The sequence below is a fragment of the Trachurus trachurus genome (assembly GCF_905171665.1).
Source record: "Trachurus trachurus genome assembly, chromosome: 9".
NCBI lineage: Eukaryota > Metazoa > Chordata > Actinopteri > Carangiformes > Carangidae > Trachurus > Trachurus trachurus.
In genome coordinates, this window is record NC_139895.1 from 34,081,241 (window position 1) to 34,103,995 (window position 22,755).

Genomic DNA, 22,755 nt, shown 5'->3' on the forward strand with positions numbered 1-22,755 from the left:
ATCCTCATCCACAGGTAACTGAGCATCTCCTGGTAAAGGGGAATGGCTTTGAAGCATCCATAGGTCTAATTATTGTAGGAAATACATAGAGAGAAAAAAATACAACTAAATACGGTGCCTACTGTACTTGACCAGTGTTGGGCAAGTTACTAGTTACTCCCCCCAAAATGTAAGTTAGTAACTCAATTACTACATTAGAAAAGGAAAAGTTGCTTGTGCTCGCCCCCCTAACTCCCTAACCTCCGTGCGTCGCGGAGCCTGCCTGTGCGGAGGAATACATAACGGGGTTAACAGTAACTTTTTTGATTACTCGTTACTGGAAAAAGTAGCACCGTTATTTTTATAACGCCGCTATTATCATCGCTGCTGACTTGCTATATTTTCCACGTCTGCTGCAGAGAAAGGGTTTATCAAAGTTATTGTGAACGCTACAGGTGGTTTTCACTTCAGCAGCACTCACTCTCATCCGACAGATGCAAATGCATGAAGACTGAAGAAGAAAAGACACTCACCTTTTACCAGCCGCTCCGTCGTGGACTGTTTCTCCTGTTTCTCCTGTTTCTCTTTGTCCTTTCCTGACATCTTCGCTTCGACTGGAGGCTAATTTCGAGGGCTCAAATCTTGCACGGCTTTCTCTCTCTTCTTTTTTTTTTGCCAGCTAGCCTGGGGACAAGCTAGCACCTCAGCCCGGCCGTCAGCTCCGTCTTGACTGCGGGGGTCGGAGGCACCGAGGTGTAGGTCCGCGCTCTTCCCGACAAACGGTGGAGATGAGATTAGCAGGCGGAGGGAGCTCCCGGTCCTTGTTGTGGTTTGACCGGCTAATAACCTAGCTCTCCTGCTGCAACATTAATGCTAGCGTGTAATTAAAGCACAAAGGAGTATTGACACTTTTGTAGAAATAAAATAACAAAAAAAAAAACAATAAACAGAGGCGACCGTTTGCTGTGTAACAGGAGTCAACTTCAGCTAATAATACCTGGATGTTACCTAAAGGGAGGCTGCCGTTAGCAGCTAATCCGATTTAGTGGCTCTTTTTTTTCAGCTAGTTAGCCAGCTAACATCTTAATGTGTTGGCAAGTCGGTAGAGAGGCAAAGACAGCAGCGGAGGACCGGCGTCTCATCTTATATGAACCGCAGACAGAATGACAGCAGCGGGTAAAGGCGCCTTTATTCAGCAGCACAAACACCCTTCAAGTCCTTTCAAGATGCAGACAGCGTCCTGACAGTGTATTCCTCCACCTCCTCCTCCTCGGATTAAAAATCTAATCTGACAGTGAGTGAGGAGCAGCTGTGGATTTCCTACAACATGGTGGAGCCCATGTGACGTAACTATGGAAACGTACCACGTGGCTTAGGGGGTGTGTTCAAAAACACAAACTTTTCACAGTGGCCGGTGGTCTCTAGTGGTGGTACCATGGACTGTATGGGTGGTACCTGCATATAAAGAGAACAAAAAAGATCCTAAATAGCTGAGCTGGAGAAGGGCCTCGATGGGTGCAGCTGTGAGTGTGTATGGCATTAGATATTATATTTTTTAAATCATAAGGAGTTTTGCTGATTTAACCCAATCTTATACTTTTGGTAAACTAGGACATATGAATGATGACAGATGGATTATTAAGTCTAATTATAGTAATCAAAATAGTAATAAACAATGCAGTACTGCTAGTGGCTCTTATGAAGTTTGTTTAATGGAAACACAGCAGCAACAGGGAACAACTATTCTCAAACAAAGTTAATGTTAAGATGGTGTGCCTCTTCAAGATATTTCAGGTCTCTGCTGTGAAAATTATGACAATAAGCTCACGGTTTTGAAAAGAAAATAGGTCAAAAGACTGACACAGTTGTTCATTTTGACATATCAGTGGGTTGATGATATCCTAGGAAGCAAATGCAACATTACAGTAAGGGTGCATTCCCAACTGCAAATTGTTCTAACACTAAATGTTGCCCCTTCAAAGTTACTGTATTTAACTTTAGTCACATGCCAGAAGATAATAGCTGCATCTGCCATATCTTAAAAATAATAATAATAATATATATAATGTGAGATGTTGCCAAACGAGACAAAAACCATAATAAAAATGTAGTTTCTAAATTTTATACCAAATTATAGCCAGTATATTATAGAATGCACTTGCACCGGTAACTTTTATAGGGATAGGATATTTCTATAAATAAATCACTATATTATACAGTAATATATTTCTCTTCACATTCAAAGAGATGCCCAGTGATCTTTTGCAACACAGCGCTCTGTAAAACAAATCAAGTTTCTTTTCCTAGCAACAGTGAGAGATTTAATTCATCTCCAGGCCGGACACTAGATGGCTGTCTTGTCCCATTTTCAAACAGACTGCTGTGTTCAGTGTACAGTAATTTTACATAAAAAGGCAACTGGATAGAAACAGATACAAAAATTTGAGATTTATTGAACTGGAAAAGCATTAAATTCCACTTAAACATTCATTATAAGTAAATACCTACAACATTACACTGAAAATATCACCAACCACATAGAAAACCATGGATACAGTGGATCAGTTCAAATGTAAAAAGCAGCTCATCAGCTAAAAAAAAAAAAAAAGTACTGAAGACGACTCTCCAGACCGAACAAAGAGCAAAGGCCATGCACAAAAGAATTATCCATTGTTAGTTGTTAGAAATGCTGGTTCAACAAGACATCAATGCTTTAGCCTCTGCCTCTTCTGTAGTTTTACCTACTGGTAAATATGCTTTGTCCATATATGGTCCACTTCTTTGCCCTTTTATGTGAAGTACTATCACCAAGATATGACAAAACATTTCAGAGCCCTGTTACTTTACCATTTAAAAAAAGAACAGCAACAACGACATGCAAAAATCTCTGAGTCCACCCCAGGCAAACCTCAATACAATGGAGGAAGAATGGAAGAGAAGCCCTAGCACCACTAGGCACACAGCCCGAGGGTGTCTCTTGTCTCTCTGGCACATGTGCAGCGCCAGCGTGGCTTTACCCTGGCGGCCTTCTGCTTCGGGCCAGGCAGCAGCACCTGACAGACCAACAGTCTGACACTACACTGCATCTTTCTACCATCTGGTTGAACATGAAATCAGTAGCGGGGGGGGGGGGAGATGGAGAAGACCAAGAGCTGGATCTGTTTGTCGTTTATGTGGAGTGGGGGTGGATTAACAGACATGACGAACATCACTTCAAGTGTAGGCACTCGTGGTTCTTCAACAGTGCACAGCGACAGCAGTCGGGAGGAAAACGAGTTGAGTTTTTCTAAATCGCACCAGAGAAGGGTTTCCTCCCGAAGCAAACACAGGACCGACTTTACATGGTCCTCTTGAAGAAATCTGGCTCGTATGGTTACAAAAAAACAAAGAGAGTGTTTCAGCTCAACATCACAAACAGATATGTTTGGGAACAATGGAGTATCTCACTGAATGGTTCACTTATACATACAGTTCACATACTTAAAAAAAAAAAAAGACCTTAGCAAAAACTTTGAAACACAGCATGATGTGGGAAGTCTTTGGTGCTCGGTGTCTCGGAAAACTCAACAGAACCGTATGTTTGAGACCCAAAGAACTGTCGGCATCATTTCCAATTCTAACTGAGGGTATTTAAAGACAGTGGACATCATAAAAGGAGTGTTGCATTACAACAGGAAACCCACGGGGGAAAACAACACACATATGAAGTGTACTGTATGGCTATACATTAATCCTTCATTTCAGGCAAGGCTCTAAAGGCTTAGTGATTCGTTATAATATTTCAGCCACTAATCCTCTCCTTCCACTCCCTTTTTTGACTTCTGCCCTGAGATGGAATAAGTGCAAGAGTCGGCCATCTTGCAGCCAGTAGGTCTGAACTCTCTTTAGCCAAATTGCACGTTACTGAAGAAGAGATACATCAACCAAAACCCTCCTTTACATGTTAATCAGTCTAGCCTGGCTATTATTAACATAACTCCATTAGTACTATATCATAAAAAAGATGCTGAAATTCAAATATTCCTATGTACCTTGTGAATTTTTAGATTTAAAAAACAAAAACAAAAAAAAATCACAGCATAGATGCAGTTTTGCCTGAATATATTCTGGAAAGGATATTTTCACAAGAACTGCACAGTAATTAGGGTCTCTTTGTTTGCATATACTATACAGGTAATTAGTATTCTGCAGATGGAAATTACAAATTGAACCCTTTTTTTTTTTTTTTTTGAATGACTAGTGTTCCATAGATGCTTGAGGAACATGTTGGAGGGAAGGCGAGGCTGAAATGGGCCAGCAGAGCTGAGGGCACGGCCTGGAGACAGAGAGTGCAGAGAAATGACAAGTCCCAGCTCGGTGACCCGCAGACCGACACTTGTTTCGCTGCAGCCTGCGGCGGACCCCCCCCCCTCTCCGCTGAAGGGACTCGGCCGATCTCGTCACGTCTTTTTTTTTTGTTGTTGTTAGTGTGGGAGTGTTGATGGGAGTGAGAGGTGAGCACGGATTCCGCGGAGATTATTGGAGATCTGCTTCGGCTGAGCGCGACCGGACCAGCCATCACAGGTCTGCCTTCTTCTTGCGTCGTGATTGGTCGTAATCCGAGAAGGCAGACGACGTTAGAGGAGTAAGTTCTCAAGAGTCCCGGCGGTGAAAAGTCCACGACACGCACCGTGTCCCCCCTGAGTGGCAACGGCTTGTATTTTTACTGCATGATGAAGCCGGGCTGCGGGGCCATGCGAGGTGGGGGCCTCTGCGGCAAGGCGGGGGGGTACTGAGAGAGGAAATGGGTGGGGTAGCCGGAGGGGACGTTGGGGAAGGGCTGGCCCGTTCTGGGGGGAATCGGAGGGTACGGCGTCGCTGAGTAGAAGACAGCCTGGGGGGCGGCGGCGGTCGGAGCTGGGTTGGAATTGAGGATGGGGGCGGGCTGAGCTGGAGGAGGCGGGGGTTTCCTCCTGGGCTGGGGAAGGGGAGAGGAACCGTCGTTGGCCTCGGTGAGGAGCGAGGTCGCCGACGACACGTCCTGAGAGCGGGAGGCGGGGACCGACGCCTGGGGGAGGTGCTGTCCCCTCAGCACCATCTCCTGCAGCTTCTCGATCTTCACCCTTCTCAAGTGGGCCAGCTTCCTGTTGCTCTGATAAGTGTCGATGAAGGCGTCCAGGGTCATGTCGCCATCCAGGAACGAATCGGCCATATTCTGTTGAGGGAGAAACAGAACAGAGACTTATGCTTAGCTCATAACCTGGTCCCAACCAGGTTATGTTCAGAGTTTTAAAAAACGGCTATAAAAGCGCTGCTGTTTCACTATTTAACTCATTTACAGCTGCGTCACCTTTACTTTGAAAGTCCAGTGGAGCTGGATCAGAACGGAGCGTTTGTACGGAGGGAGAGATCGCACTGATCCGCTGCTGTTGACTTTCTCTCTGAACGTCTCCGCCTACAGTTGTTCTCCTCACCCGTTGAGCCGAGCGTCAGGAGCTCATTATATATTAGACTATAGCCTATATATTTTACTTTTATACAGTCAGTCACCGCTGAAAGAAGTTGTGCGCTCGCAGCAGGACAGATAATCAGATGGATAATTGGTAAAGTTAATAATTTCACTTAATGTGGCCATGAATAAATTAATTTTGCTGTTTCGCCTGTTATATCAGTGTTGTCCAAACGCAAATCTTGAATAGGTCTCCGCTGTTTTCACATTTAATAAGGTCTTTGTTGTCTTTGTGCAGAGACAATATGAGATTTGCTTGTAGCTACAGCACCTAAAAAACCCACTATTTCCATACGCACACACATACGCTCAATAAAACACACACACACTCGTATTCTATAATTTCGATCAGTGAAATAGGCTATATGAAAACAATATAAAATACAATTTAAAATGACAGAACTTGCTGCTCTAGTTTATTTAATTTAAATGAATAAAGCTTCATATTTAAAAGTAGCGCAATGTTCAGCTGTCAGAAATTAAAAGCAGCCTCCTCTCTCCTCATATTTGCAGCACTTCAGGCTGCGATCGTGCTTTTTTGTATCACTCATACTCTCTCCATTAAAACAACCTGCTGCTCTGTCGCTCCATTTCGTGCGGAAGTAGAATCATACTGTATGACGCCAAACGCCTCCTTTGATGTGAACGCGCACAGATCATAAAGCTGAGAGCCGGACTTAACAAACCAAGTTGATAACCAGCTTTGTAGTAGCTACCGTGTCAACTCGGGCCGGGACTTGAGGTTTTGTTGAGCTGCATCATGAACACAAAGCCTGGCTATGTTGAGCCTCCTTCGCAGTACAGGCCTCTGGTTGAGAGCCAGCCTGAGTCATGCTGATGGAAATAGCAGTCAGGAAAGCCGGTCTTTCACCTCCCTGCATTGTTACCGCTATTGTTCTCACATTGACTCACAAATAATTCACATTTAACGTGGCGTCATAGAATCCTTATTATATGAGAATGTGGTTCCACTGTGTGTGGTGTGATGCACACAGCTGTTCAACATATTCAACATGTACAGAGTTGAATGAACTGTTGTTGGAGCCATTTGTACTTAAAACTGCTGTAAAATGGAAAACTTTAGACCAGGCAAATTCAATCTAGGGTTAGAGTTTCCTAATATTTTAGGTCTAGAAGAATGCATCTGAAGATTTTCTTTGTAATTGCTCCTGTTTTCCTTTCTTGAAGTACACAAACCCCTCGGTGTATGTTTGAAGTCATCTGACGTTGTCCGTGGAAAAAAAATTTGGTTTTGTGGAATGCAAATAGTCTAAACAGATTGTTTAAATGGAGAATTGTTGTATACAGCCTAGATAATTATAACCTTTCAACTTGAATGTTACATTCAAGTTGTTTACATTACCAATTTGCTTTTAGACGGTTGCACTTCCTAACGGTTTCAGTATAACAGAAGTTACACTGGGTTAGTAGAAACGGTTTGACTCAACACTAATACAACGAGTACCATCAACAGTTCACAAGTTCAAGTGCTTTACAGAAACAAGGAACCAGAGGTGTTAATGCGACAAATTCACAATCAAAGAGCTTATTCCTTTGTTTTAGTTTGTTCTTTAAACAGAAATGATAGTCTTCTTATTCTTGGTTTACAGTACAGTGGTTCTGAACTGTACGTCTGTTGCGCAGGAATTCAATTACAAGCTCATGGTTTAGGCCTGATGGTTACAGTGTGTAATTATGGTTTATATGGTTCTCCCACAGCAGCAGGGTGAGTGAGTGAGTTTTGACTCATTCAGACAAGTCTTGGAGCAGGACAGGGTCAAATCAAGTCACAGTTTGGTTGTTTCATCTTGAAATCAGTTCAATAATGATGCTGTCCATGTCATATCTTTATATTCATACATCTAAATTTCAGTTAGATGCTAAGGCATAGAAAAAGTAATCTGCTTTTTGCGATCAATTTGACTCGATCAGATGCGATCAAGCAGTTTCCACTGTAAAACTGATCAGCGGCATAAACAAAAAAAGAATGATTCAGTGTGTAGAAATAAGACCAAAAATGGTGACTGACGACACTGTGGTCCATCAACACACCCAGCTGGAGCCCTTATGGTATTTTCCACTGAAACATTTCTGAGAAAAAAAAAAGGAACTTGATTGACAGCTCAGAAACAGCTGAGAGGACAGACAGCTGCTGGAGGGATGGAGTCGTCGCCTCTACGTTACTCAGCCATTATGCTGCCCACATGCTCTCTCGCTGCAGCTCTGAACAATGGATCCTCTGTACACAGGTCCTCTACGTCAGGAACTGCAGGTACATGAATTACCGTCCGGTGTCACTGAGGGATACATGTGGAGTCATCTGTGGAGGGAGCAGGAGAACGCTTACCTCTGTCTCTTCTTCTATTTTGGCTCCCTCCGCCTGCAGTAGGGCCAGCAACGTGTCCAGGGAGGTGTTTCGTGACTTGTGGTCTGTTGAATTACAAGACAGAAAAACAACATGAGTGATTTTATTCTGCTGGACCAGAGCTGAGGCCGAGGCATGACAAATCTTTAACCTATTTTTTTTGTTTTTTAATTTATTTATTCAGGATAGCCCCTTGAGATGAATCATCTCATTTTCCAGGGGGTCCTTCCACAAAGTCGAAAAAGAAAGAAAGAAAGAAATACAGTGAAACATATTACAGGACTTATACACACACACACACAGCCAAATAATATGAACGAGACAATAAATGAGAAATAAGAATAAAACAATAACTGACGAAGCCTCTTGGATGAGAGGTGAAACGTCTTCCTATACAAATAACTAAGTCCACTTGCATTCGATTTAAATTTCCTTGAGATAACTATGACCTCGACAAAAGAGAATATTCACAGGCTTAAATGTGTACAGAAATGGCCGTTCGTCCTGTTTGTCGCGCCGAGTTGTCATCATGAGACAACAAGATTGGCGGCAGATCAAGAAGAACCGTTTCAACTCCATTTATCATCATGACGCATATAATAATAATACTACTACTAATTCATTGGATTTTTATAGCGCTTTTCAAGGACCCAAAGCCGCTTACAAAAAGACAAGAGAAGGGTAATGACAGACGAGGGGGACAGACAGAAGACAACACAAGCAGACAGACACAGACATCTTCATTACTCTTAATGCTCAGACACTTCTGAAAGCATTAGTATGTTACCACACTGGGCTGTATAGAAAGGTGCTGCAGAATATTTAACTCTATTTAACTCTTTGCTAAAATGACTCTGCTGGTAATAACAGGTTTTACTGGGTCTGTCAGACAAAGCTGAGGCAGGATGTGTGCCTGTTTGCTGTGAACTCACAAAGCCCCAGTGAGTCAACTGAAACCAACGCGGTGTCTCCAAGGAGGAGGTCTGTTTTGTTTGCGCTCCTAAGCTGGACTGAAAGTCGCGAGCGCCAACTGGAGCTGGAGCTACGTACATACTGTACATGGTGGCACGCCGGCAGTGAGGAGACTGATGTCCTCCATGGCTTCGTCAGCTCTCAGATACTTATTCACACACTGGAGACAGAGGGGACGATAATGTTTCTGGTCTACGACGTCCATGATTGTTCTTAAACAGCTTTGGCTCTGGCAGGTCCAATATAACAGATAGAATCACTGATCATGATCGAGGTCAGCCTCGATTGTATCAGGAGGCACAAGTTTTAAATGATGTCATCATCATCAACAGATTATTGATGAAATTATTGTGTATGCATTATGTTTCAATGATTTTTGTTTTCCTTAACTTGTTGGTTTCCCTTTTGTTTAGTTTTATATATATATATATATATATATATATATATATATATATATATATATATATATATATATATATATATATATATATATATATATATATATATATATATATATATATATATATATATATATATATATATTTCTATTTTTTGTTAATTTATTTATTTCATTTATTTATTATTTTCTTTTCTCCTTTTTATGAAATATATTTATATTATTTACTTCTTTTTAAGTCAAACTAAAGTAACTAGTCAAAGTAACTAACTGAAGTGCAAAGTCAGGGTGGGGTCACTCTCGGGTTTCTGACCCCACCTGCATGTTTTCTCCAACTCACTGTATTAAAACTGCTTGTGCTTTTTACATTATACAAATAAGAATTTTCAATGAGCTAGACACAACACAAGCAGAAGGGAAAAAACACAAATACAAAATGCCATTCCTGTTTATGGCGGAAACGGGTTACCGGTTTCAACCACGGCTCATTATTGTGGTAAAACTTCAGCTCTGTTCTGTATTGCACCAAACAGCAACAGTCTCCATGCATCTACATGTGCATGCACATGCACAACCAGCATTGTGGCTTTGTTATGCATCACTCAAACATGGCAGGAGGCAGTGACAGCACTCCTCCTTTGCCATCCTTTACTTTTTACATTAAAACTTAGCAGGTACAAGACGATTACTTTGTCCTTATGATGGCTGGTACTGGTCCATTGTCCTCATGGTCTCCATTATAAAATGTGATCAAAATATATCAGTTTTTTTTTTTTTTTTTTTACATTTTCAGCACATTTAAACACCGTGTCCACACAACTGTAGTCACTATAATATACAGTTCAATCTCTATTCCTAATTTAAAAAAACAACTGCATTCAACATTAAGACAAGTATTGAAAAAAGCCGTAGTGCTGTCTGGAACTATGGGCTTCTTATGTTAAGATGGTGCTCTTTGGTGAAGGGCTGGGTCAGTAGAAAAAAAGAGAAAATACCAAGGCACTCATCTTGAATAAAAATATTACAATTCCTTTATTGCATTAAGGACCAAACATAGTAAAGGAAGTGTAGTCTGACACCAAGACAGGCACTATCATTTTGTGCCTGTCTTGGTGTCAGACTACACTTCCTGACGAAGGCTCTCAGCCAAAACGTGTCGAAGCGTCTTTTTTACTACGTTCGACCCTTAATGCAATAAAGGCATTTTAATATTTATTCAAGATGAGTGCCTTGGTATTTTCTCATTTTTTCATTAAGATAAGTATATTTCATAACTTTCCCCATGTTACCAGGGAATTATGTTTTCAGACTGGACCTGAGGAATACGGTAGGCAATGTGAACTGGTCCTGAGAGCAGGTTTGATAAAACCTTCACTGAGGTCAACTAGTCACATGAGGTCATAGAGTGCGATGTTGAGTACTGTAAATATCCCCACTTATAAATGTAAGTGAATGATATACAACATCTGAGGGTGCATCAGCCACATTGTTTCAAATGTAAATATATCACTGTTTAAAGGGACAACGAGGAGTTTCTATTTGGTTATAAAAAAAGTCTCACGTTAATGTGGATGAATTTAATTTCACACTTGTTAATGGGCCCATTTTCGTTTTTGTTATTATAAGTGGTGGTGGAAATGCTGGTCGAGCCGACCAGCGTTTCTTTACTTTCGGTTTCGTGGCGAGTCATGAGAATAACGCCGCCGAATCGCCGTTTATGGTCGGAACTACGACGGTATGTGATCGTCTTCGAACCTCTGACTTTAATTCTTGATGAATGAAAACATGAGTCTGTCTTGCGCCGGTCAAAGAATTTCACGGTGTGCGCGGAGGCTCATAAATGTAGTGTGAAAACGCTTCGCTTTTCCAAAACTCCTCGTTGTCCCTTTAAAATGAAATATTATTAAATATACAAATAGTTAGCTTGCACTGTTTTCATGCTGTAGACTGTCAATCACTGAAGCGTTTGAATGAGTGATTACTATGGAGCGTGAGGCAATAATTGGTTTTAAATGCATTAACTGGTCCACCATTCCAATTATGGAGCCTATTAAAAATGTTATGTGTTATATTACGACTTCTTTAGATTGACAAGAGGACCAATTAAAGGTCCCATAAAATAATTGATGAGATGTTGGAGATCCTGGCGAGGCCGTATGAAATCACACCTTATAAATTCTACGACCCTCTCTGCCATCAGTCAGCTGCTGCCCTGTTTTCTGGGGGAAACCCTGTGCATGTCTACACGTATTATACAATAATCCACAACAGATAGAAATACAGCTTCAACAGCTGCTTTTCTACTGTACATGAGATCGCTCAGTCACTTTATTACGGCTCGGCTATCCTCCAGCTCTCACTGTTATCTACTGATTGGCCAGCTTCTCCGCTTACATAAGGGTTAAAAGCTGAACATGAGTGACGGTGGTTAAGTGCGTGAGACAAAAGGCAAAACAATAAACAAATAAAACAAACAACCGGGTCAGGTGTTGACTAAAGGTATGACTTAGTTACGTGCTCCTCCACCCTCCTCTCACCCTGGCACGCTCTTCTCCACAGCACCACCTCTTCACCCGGCTGTCTGGAACTCAAGTCTCCACACGCCCATCAGCAATGAGGGCTATTGATCGTAGATGAAGTATTTCATGACCACAGTCAGAGTTTATTTCAGCGGTAGCTTCCAGGGAAACCTAAATTATTTACTTTACATGAAACTTGATATATAATAAGTCAAGGAAATATTCCCGAGACAACAGCTTGCCAAACCAAGATTTCTGTCAGAGTTCCCAGTCATCTAAAATCTAATCTCTGAATTGTTGGCACTGGAGCCCAAAACCTCACATTTGGTTCGCCAGAATTCTACTGACACATTAAATTGAACAGAAACCCTTCAAAGACAGAGGCTTCATTCTTGACACAAAGCCCTTCTCCCGGGTGAACTCCCATTCCTCTCTTGGTCTCGCTCTCGTTTCATAACAGGGCGGACTCTCAGGCCTATCAGCGCCACTCCACAGTACAAAGCTGGGATTCTCTGGCCGAGCAGCGAGCCAAGCCCGGCGCACAACGCACGGTCTGGGCCCGCGGATCATGAGACAGCCATTTAGTAAATGAATCTCCTTCGACCTCTGCTGTGAGCCTGGGGTTTTTTTGGCCTGCCCTGCTGCCCCCTCTCTCTCCCACCGCCTCCCCGACTGTCCTGTCTGCTGATCCCATCATTCCCTCCTTCCCTTCCCTCCCCGCCCCACACTGAGGTTGTTTTACACCAGGCGGCACAATGCTCCACTGTGGGCCGGCCGTCCTCAGAGGGCAGGGGATGGTTGGCGGTGGAGGTGGTAGGGGTTGAAAAGCGGCAACCCGGTCGAGTGACGCAGAGGACACGCATTTCCTAGAGAAAGGATGTCGGGGGGGGGGGGGGGCTCGGTGGGACTGTCACTGTATGCAAACAACGGCGCGGAGAGCTACTCTTCGTTAAATCTTTCATCTGGGTCAAACGGCTACGGTTCTCTCTGCTCCGAGCATCGCTGTCCTTCCCCAGCTGCTCTACCACAAATCCACAACTAGGACGGCCGGTGCATAGGAGGTGGGGGGTGGGGGAGCGCCGGGTAACCTACATTCGACAAAAGCCATTGCTCGCTGACAACAAACAAAAACCACCAGACTGCTGCATCAGCTCTCATGTATGACAGATAATTGTCCATCAAGATATAATCATATCTGATCATTGTGGCCACTGTGACTCTGGTCTGTGCTGCATCAAACAGCAGCTGTCCTGTGGTCACTATTTAATGTTTATACAGTTCAATGTCTATTCCTAATAAAAACAACTGCATTTAACATAAAGATTTAAGAAAGAGGAGCTTCAATGTTCCCTAAGTAATAGTATATATAGAAAAAGATGATTCTGTGTGGCCGGGGATAAATATGTCAATCTGTGTGTGTGTGTGTTTATATCTTCTTCTTTTTTTTTAAGTTGTTCTATGCATTTAAAATTGTGTTACCTGCTATTTTTTGTTTACGTGTCATCTTAAAGTAGCTTAAACGTTACCTTTAATTGTCGGTGCAAGCTATTTTTAGAACAGCGGAGCAGAGCCGTGAGCTGCTCAGAGCTACGCTACGGAGGCTAATGGGATTTCTTTGTTTCCCTCAAATACACAATCCAACAACTCCAAAATGCTCTGGTGGACAAGTTGTGACCTGCACATTCACCACGCTATGAGATAATAACAGAATGTTACAAGACAGAGTTGTTTTCGAGGTAAATTCATGCAAAACCGTTGATGCACTTTCCCGTCGGAGACAGTTATGCAGCAAGCAGTCTCTGCATTTCCTCGAAAAAAACTATTTTCTGATGAGGGAAACCAAGAAATCTTGCTTGCTTGTCCCCGAGAGCGTTTTGGAGTTGTTGGATTGTGTATTTGAAAAAAATTTAAAAATTAATAAAAAAAAATAGATAAATAAAAAGGATTTCATAAAGGGGCCTGGGTTGCGAACACACTGAATATGTGCACATACACAAGCTTTCAGAGTGAGCATGTCTTGCAGAGAAGGAGGCAAAGTCAAACTTTTATCAGCGTAGCAGAGTAGTGAATGGCTGGCATGCTATTTTGAGAGGGCTGCTTGGCAACCACTGCGTCAACAAGGTCACAAGTATCGTCACTCCGTCTTCCTCACACACTGGGAAGCACTGTAAGGGTGTATCAGCGAGGGATGTTACAGCCCTGCGAGACTTCATGTCCTACGGTGGAGATCCAAATCAGATGTGGAACTTGCTCGACGCGTACAGCGGTCCGATGACAGCCATGATTCCTACAGCGACATGGCGACGGGGCTGATGGTGACAGGCCTGCTGCAGCCTTTGAATGGAAATGTGGGAACTGGTGGAACAGGTCTCTGCAGCGTGCGTTCAAACACAATAAGAACAATCAACGTGAGAAAAAGAAAACATTGCGTAACAGCTCAGCCTCCTATTACTGGCATACAAAGGTCCATTTTAAACTGGAAGCAGACAACTCAACACACCACAAGTTTATATGGGAATTGCCATCACACTGAATGATTTAGCACTATCAATTACATTTTATTATGTTAAAGTCTGGTTCAACTGCAACTATTCAACCAGTGAAATGTTAATGCAGCTCAAACTTTCAGTAAAGTCTTCAGCTGGCTTGTTATGTCTGACTGACACAGACTAACAGGACTGTTGTTCTACTCAGGAATTCTCTGAACAAATGTGAATACTGGCTCCACATTCTGGTGTGTTGTTCCTAACGGGACTGGACAGGGGGGTAAAGACTGATGCAGAGGACCACCAGGATTTGTCCTTGTATGACTTTTTACATCTTTCTCTCTGTGGTGACAGGTGCCACCAGACCACGTGCCTCCACATTATCCATCATTTCAGATTAAAAGCCCTCTGAGGAGTCGTGGTAATTGCGATTTCATGGCGTTACAGCTGCTGCGGCAACGATTCTTGACTGATTGTTGAAGCTCTGTTGTGTCTTCAGCCTGTACGGGTCAAGACAGCTAAAGACCTCAGCCTCCAGGAGGCAATTTGTCACTATTAGCTCATGAATAGACCAAGCCATTCATTCATCACTGGAGAACCTTAAGATTGATTAATTTACTTATTGTTTTTTAATTGTTCCTTGCAGTCTTATTTTTAATCTTTTTTTTTATTATTATTATTAAATCAAACGCTTCTGATTACCACCTCATTTCTGCAATTAAGAAAAAGTACAATGGAAGAGGAGCTTATGTTATTTTATTATTGCAATGTTTGTTTTATAAGATATATAATAATAGTTATGAATTCAGATAATATATTAAAATCTAGGTTTAAATGCGCATCGTGCCTTGAGCTTTGTTTGAAGTTTGTCCTGAGTCCACTTGCTTATGGATCAGTTACCGATGACATCATGGATAAGAGTGTGTTCAAATTTCTTAAGAGGTGGGTAACATTAAAAATTCAAGACAGTGAGATAAGCTAATCGATAAAAACTCCGTCTCGGTGCGGTGGTGGCGGCCGCGCTGACGTACTGTACCTAGGGTCGACTTGCGCAGCTGATAGGACTCGAAGTTCTCCTGCAGGCAGCCGTAGCGCTTGGTGAGCTGCTCCTTCTTGTGCTCCAGTCTGGGCTGCAGGGCGAGGTTCTGCTCGGCCAGGGTGCGGTTGTTGACCAGCGTCTTCTCTTTGTTCTGCTGGACGTCCTGCATCTGTCGAGGGAAACAAAAGACGTCAGTAATGCAACCAGCTTTAAGAGCTAAGGCTCTTTTCTTACACACTGGACTCAAATTTGTCAATGTCAATTCTTTTCCGAGAAACACCTCAGTAATAAGTGGATGGAGGAAGTCAGTGTGGTGAATACCAACTCTATGAATCATTGTGCTTTAACTGCCAGTTTTCACACAACTCCCACAGCGCTAGTCACAAATTTAGAAAGACGAGTCATAACCACAATGTCTCACAATGTTCAAGATCTGCATTTTACAACTTAATATACTGTAAATCCTCTTCTGTTTCCATGAGCAGTGACATGTTTCATTTAATTTCAGATTTTTTTTAATTCACAAGCACAAATCTGAAATAACTCAACAAAAAAATGACACATGTTTGAAAAAAACGTAATCAGCTTTGAAATAATTCAAGGTCAGTGGTAATTAGTGATCAACCTGATTAATTACACCTCAGACAAGTCTGAACATATTTAAACAGCTGAGAGTTGATCTGCCAGTTAGAACGGCTACTGTGTGTTTAAACAACAATGCAGTTCAACGACAGACATCTGATAAGTCATATCAGGAAAACCACAGGTGGATCAACTAATACGCCACCAAACAAGTATGCACTGACCACTTCCCACCAGCAAAGCTCCAGCACTCATTTGCATTGATTGTGTAAGAACAGTGCTGGAGTTTGGTGTTTTGATACTGGTGGTGAAGAGCACTGCAACACACCCTTAAAGGGAAAGTTCAACATTTTGGCAAATTGGCTCATTGGTTCGTTACCTTTAATTGTCGGTGCAAGCTATTTTTAGAATGGCGGAGCAGAGCCGCGAGCTGCTCAGAGCTACGCTAGTATGGAGGCTAATAAGATTTTTTGTTTTCCGCTGTTCTAAAAATAGCTTGCACCAAAAATTAAAGGTAACGAACCTACTCCTAAGGCTATAGGGATTATGGCAATGGGCAATTTGCCGAAATGTTGAATTTTCCCTGTAAAATATCTGCCACAGGCGGTGAACTGGAGAGAGATCTGGTAGCTGAAAGACACAGAATATGATAGACAACACTTTCCTACTCCAGTGAACCCTTGTGCCCGGGGGATGTAGCGTTGTCATCCTGTTTATTCACAGTTGTTGTTGTTTTTTTTACCCTAACATGACACTTAAAATACAAAAGAAATTTGATTGTTATCTTTGAGCTTTTGATGACCCTTTCACATAAACTTGTGAATGAGTCATTAAATTCTACGCTAAACCAGAAATGTATCTTAAAGAGGTAATTCAGCAGATTTAGTATTGCACTTCTATTAATTCAAGACTTTATGGTTCCCCAAAGACAGATTAAAACTGAAGCAGCAGAGGCCATGACATCCTGGAGTTGAATCTCTTCTATGGGAGAGGCTGCAGAGATACTGCATCCTACATTACCCATTATCCTTGTCACCAGCACCGTTCCTTCATCTCCCCTGCCTCGTATTGGGCCGGCTTCTTTCAATCCCCCACATCTCTAGGATGTCCATACTTCAGAAAGCTGAAATGAAAGCTGTTTTAGAGGGGAACTATGCAAATTTGGTCCCTTTTCCGTTGTTTTGGAAGTTTTTTTCTACGGAGTTCCCCTACAGCAGTGGTTCCTTCCCAACCGTTTTTTGGCTCGTGACCTCATTTTGACATCACAAACTTTGGACGACCCCGTGATCACGTGCCGTCAATAAAGATGCGCCAGCTCAGATATTTTTATATGCTGCATTTTATTTTAACTTTGGGTGTGGTATTTTTAATTTTTCAAGAATAGTAATTGGTTAAAAAAAATATGTTAATCAGTATTTTTTTATCAATTACTAGACATTTCAGGCGACCCCATGTGAAGTCCATATATCCAGTTTTCCTGATGAGTAAACTGAACCTTACATAAAAGCTGGTGGGGCGTCAATTTAATGCACATTTGACCTGAGAAAATGAAGACAGGTGGGAAGAACAACATGCTACAGAGAGGGGATTTAATTAAAAAGCTTCCCTTGCTGCTTCCTACTTCAGATGACTCATTTCACAGACCAACATGTTGTGAAGAGCAAATATTACCAGTATGAGGCGAGAACACGCAGGGAAGTTCTAAAAATACACCACAGAGTGGAGGGCGATTGTGGAGCTCTGAAAGTGTTTGGCGGTTTTTCATACTGGGAATCCATGAACATATCTTATGTCTATTACCACGACACTTTGAGCCATGATATCCTGAGGTGACCGGCCTCCCCTTCGTTCATCGTGGTCTGCTGGAGAAGCAGACCTTTAAATAGCACCCATGACTGCAGGCCTGTTCTGTCAAACCACACATATAATTGTTTGCTGGAGGAAATGCTCTCCAGTGTTACAGCCCTTGCATACATTTTTTTTTTAAAAAGCTGGAATAATCACAGGAAATGTAGGTTAAGAGCTACTCTGGACCACAGACCTGGATTGTAATAACCCATATTTAGATACAGGTCACTGTAATACTCCACTCACAAAAAACAAAGACTTGTACAGTAAACACAGGTAAAAGAAAGTGAAGGAGAGAGAGAGAGAGAAAGTCAGCTTTGTCTTGAGGACTCTGATCAACAACATGCACAGGTGTTGGTCTGCTGACTCACTGATAATCCATCTGAATCTTCTTTGTAAATAGCAGTAATAGGTTACACTGGAAAACCACAGGACAGCTGGTATAAAACATGACTGATAAACCCAACTAGCAGGCAAAGACAGGTGTCTGCATCATTGTTTAATGGTCTCTGTTTTCATCCCATCTAGACAACCCAACTGTAGAGCCGGCTGGAAATGATGAAGCCTTACTGCTGCTGGTCTGGGCTGAGTTATTCCTCGCAGTAATTCCTTTATGGCCTTGCCTTACAATCTGAACCACAACAACAACATAAGAGCTCAAATAAAAAACATACGAAAAACCATTGGTCCATACATTGAAAATGAACTTGTAATTTTATGTAAATTAAAGGGATAGTAGCATTTTTTTAAAGTGGGGTTGTATGATTTACAAATAGCCCCTAAGTACTTTAATTGCAGTAGAAGACTCTCTGCACTCCTCCCGTTAGCAACGCCAGCCCATAGCCCTGCCCAGAGATTTACAACATACAGTGTTGTGAATGGACCCAAAGAAACGGCCTATTTTCGCGGCCTAAAAGAGGTTTTACATGAAAAAAATTACACAGTTCCATTGTTCGCTATAATATAATTTTTTCCAGCCCTTCAAAGTGCAGGAAAAAAGCAGTTTTTATTTGGACCTAACCAACTTACGTATCCCTCCGCCCAGGGTTAGCGCCCGCCGATCAGCAGTTGGTTAGGTCCAAATAAAAACTGCGTTTTTCCTGCACTTTGAGGGGCTGGAAAAAATTATATTATAGCGAACAATGGAACTGTGTATTTTTTTTTTCAGGTAAAACCTCTTTTAGTCCGCGAAAATAGGCCGTTTCTTTGGATCTGTTCACAACAATGTATGTTGTAAATCTCTGGGCAGGGCTATGGGCTGGCGTTGCTAACGGGAGGAGTGCAGAGAGTCTGCTACTGCAATTAAAGTACTTAGGGGCTATTTGTAGATCATACAACCCCACTTTAAAAAAAATGCTACTATCCCTTTAAAGCTAAACACTACACTTACTACAATGCTTTTTTTTTCATTTTATTTTGATTTAGAGAACATATAAAGGTCAAAACAATGCCATAGTATTTGTTTTGTTTTCTCTAAATCAAAATAAGATTTTAAAAATGTATCACAAAAAAAATAAATGTACTGTAATCCGTTACCAGGCTAAATAATAACTTTTGTAACTTAGTCCAAGACTGTAGCCACTTCTTTGATTTGTTAATCCATGTTATTGTTTACATATCAATTCACCATAAAAGCGCTCCCATTTACGTTAGCCAAACTCTTTCAAAATAAAATACCTAAAATAATACATAGCAAACACAAGAAATGCACTATAATAATATCTAACTATCGAGTTTCCAAACTAAAATGGGTCTAGTAAGGTTTCCACCAGTCTCCCTGAAGGCCTGAAAAACTTGAGAGCAGTGTAGTGTGTAGGTGTAAAAACCAGACTGTGTGGATGTAGCCTTACAGCCACTCATTTAAAACAAGAACATGCCTGAAGCTTGGGACAATAAGAACTGAAGCTTTCACAAGCCAGACAATTCACTGCTCAAGCAGCGTTCATCTCACAACAGAGTGAATACACTAGATCACATCGTCATGTCAACCCCACATATCCTAAGACAACACCAACCATCACGTGTTCTTCCACCAAAATAAACATGGGATGGCGACCGGCAGCTTGTGCTGGTGGTAATACGCAGTGATGCTTGTGCACAAAAACACTTGGGTGAGATCCTGGATGGAGAGGCCCGGGCCGAGGTGGAGACAGGAAACCAGTGGACTTTGTATTACTGGTCTCCAACAAGTGAACTGAAGTCATTGGTCACCGATATGATCTCATCTGCTCCCTGATCAGCTGATCCAGCCTGGGGTCTGTTTAAATTGGTCCTATCCAGAATATCTAGGTCAGTGGGCATACTGTGTTCCTGCTTCAAAAGGATCCATCTCATGAATGCTCCTTCATATTTTACTTTTAAAAATAGCGTCTATATCATCTGATACATCCATGACAGATTGTTATAATCCTTTAAATGTTGTGTCTACTGGCCTCAAAATAACATAGAGTATCAATGGATCTATGATCTATAAGAGAAGAATGTGAATGTTTGAGAGTGTTGCAGTTAATCAACACTTGAGGCATTTATGCACTGAGATGTCATAATGTCCCTGCACTGCGCACTCTGTGGAACCTGTTTCTGGATTAGTGAAGACCCTTTAAAACAGATAAGACGGTAAAGGTGAGTCACAGAGCTCAGGTTAATGACTCATGACAACATATTAAACACAAAAGAAAGTTTAAATGAGCTGAAACAACATAAGACTCAGTCCAGTGAACGATCCATTAAAAAAAAAAATCATTGCAGCCCGTTTCAAAAATTAACATTCAGACTTAGTGCATACATACACTTATACTAAGTCCTATGTACAAATTGTAGGTCTATGCAGGTACAAAACATTTAAAGTCAATTCATGGGGGAAAAAAGGAAGCAGCAAATCTAAACAAATTGATGGCAGTGTTATTTGCATTATTCAAAAGGCAGCACATGTGTGGCGGTCGCTGTGTGTTCCGTAAAATTAGATGACTGCCTTTTAGACCAAGCTTGTGTGTGCCTACATCTAAAAGGTAGGGATTGTGTCCATCCATACACTACAGCTGTATGCTCAGCGCTTCTCAGCACTCTCAGGTTTCACCGAACGCCTCGTGACACCCACTGTCTTTGTTTCTATTCAGTCTGTCATAAAGGAAGAAACTCCCAGGAGGACAGTTCCACCTTTTGGCTCAGGCATGTCTTCACTTGGCTGGAGTCCCTCATCCATCTCTGCAATGATCTTGTGACTAAAACTTTAAGTCCACACCTGCTGTGTCATTGCAGAGAGAACAAGTCCCTCCCACCCTCTCGGTACATGATGGGAAGAGGAAAATGAAACCATGGAGACAATCGGACAGGGGTGTGGAGCAAAAACAAGAACTGACGACACAAAAGGGCCACAGCACGGTGCAACATTCATCCAAATCACTATCGATAACCCTCAGGATTCTTCCTGCTTTTGGGATGTCAAATAGACCCGGAGCACTTCGGATGATTTGTAGCAGCTTACTGTGATAGTTTCACATGTGCAAACGGAGCAGTGCATCCCCAGTCTTACGCAAAAAAAATGAGCTTGAATTAGCCTGACAGAGAGAAAGCCACAGCGCCATGACAACAGACGAGAAAAATTCCTGTGTCCTGGCAATGTGTGTTTAATGTTTGTAATTAGTGATCGGCTGCAAGCTGTTGGGAGAGAGGAAGTTTTCTCCTGGAGAGTTTGCACTAGTTTGAACAGTGAAAAAAAGAAGGAGAGAAAAATAAGTACGGTGGGAAAATAGTGTGACCGGGCTGATTCAGCAGGACATTAGAGTAGTGGACTAAAACCCACAATGGAAGGAGCAGCATGATGGGAAATAATCACCAGCGCAAATCCGGTCGAAAAATCCTACTAATCTGCTGGCCCTCTGTCTTGATATCACATTTATGTCTGTGGCTTGAAAAAAAAACCTTTTTACAAGGCCCATGGCTGGTAATCAGTCAGTGTATGGAAAAGAAAACTCAAGCTTATCAGCCTCTTATCATGACAAGGACAGACTTATGATACAGCAGGTACACATTAATTGGGAGTGCTAAGCCCTTGTGTTACTGGAGCAAGGCCACGGAGTCCTGATATGAACCAACAGCCTGTGTAAAAGAGACAACTCTGAGAATTTAATGGTAATTTGCCCATCAGCTCACAACAAGCATGTCTGGTGCTGCAATACTTTAATGTATTGTCATGTGGTGTTCAGGGAATGCATTTCATTCTCCTCTAAAAAAAAAAAAAAAAGTTCTTTGATGTGGTGGTGTCAGGACTCATTAGTCCAGGCTGACCCGGGCATATTTCAGATAAGAGTTTTCAGTTGTGTTTTCCTCGGAAACGCTGCCGACTTCACGGAGTCTGCCATAAATTGGTAAGTGAAGTTTTGGCACGACGACCTGTCCCCGACGGAGAGCCGAGGCTGGCCCGGTATTGTATAATGTCTTCAGAAATATGTACTTAGCATTAGCACGGTCACTGAAACGTTGTCCTCTCCGGTGTTAGTGAACACAAACCGTGAGTCCTCGCGTGTTAAAACTTGAGACAATGCCCCCCCACACACAACCCCCTTCCTCCTCCTCCTCCTCCTCCTCCCCTGCTCCGTCCTCCAAGGTTAACGATTTGTTACCGACTTCTTAGCGTTTCACAACATTTAAGTTCGGTTGACAACATATGGATAATATCAAATCCCAAACGAAAGCCCGACGACGCCGTTTCCGTGACCCCCGCCGGGCGTATGTTAGGAAAAGCACAACAACAAAGGGGCTGAGGGAAAAACTGTGACCGAGGAAAAAGCAGTCAATAGCTAACAGTGGACTACAAAAAAAAGCCTCCAGTAGCTTAACATTTACCTCGTCCATCTCCTGGATCATTTTGGTGAGTTTCTCGTCGTCCTCCAGGAACTCGTTGAGCTGCGTCATCGTGTAGCCGCTGAACTTGTTGGAAAAACTAGACATTTTGAGCTCTTGTTGTGTGTTTCTCCTCGTCTGCGGTGTTTCTTCTGCTCGCCTCTCAGACTGTGACAGCTGACTGAGCTTCCCCTTTCAGGAACTAGAAGAGGATACAGGCCCGGCGCTGCCTTCGCGG

At 42.3% G+C, this 22,755-nt stretch overlaps 2 protein-coding genes across 3 annotated transcripts in view; both read right to left on the reverse strand.

The window, feature by feature from the left end:
* ppp3cca (protein phosphatase 3, catalytic subunit, gamma isozyme, a) overlaps positions 1 to 1,284 on the reverse strand; it is a 42,084-nt gene extending 40,800 nt beyond the window's left edge. For both annotated transcript variants that reach the window (XM_083978273.1, XM_083978272.1), the window contains exon 1: positions 513 to 1,284. In XM_083978273.1, coding sequence (XP_083834399.1) covers positions 513 to 582 — 70 coding nt within the window. In that variant the 5' untranslated portion in view covers positions 583 to 1,284. The remainder of the gene's footprint in view (positions 1 to 512) is intronic.
* A 1,173-nt stretch (positions 1,285 to 2,457) lies between these two features.
* Positions 2,458 to 22,699, reverse strand: vps37ba (VPS37B subunit of ESCRT-I a). Its single transcript, XM_083978663.1, has 4 exons — positions 22,521 to 22,699; positions 15,243 to 15,414; positions 7,815 to 7,897; positions 2,458 to 5,173 (listed from the first exon to the last, which is right to left on the reverse strand). The coding sequence occupies exons 1-4, from the start codon at positions 22,623 to 22,625 to the stop codon at positions 4,682 to 4,684; spliced, it is 852 nt and encodes a 283-aa protein (XP_083834789.1). The 5' UTR covers positions 22,626 to 22,699; the 3' UTR covers positions 2,458 to 4,681.
* Between the last annotated feature and the right edge of the window lie 56 nt (positions 22,700 to 22,755).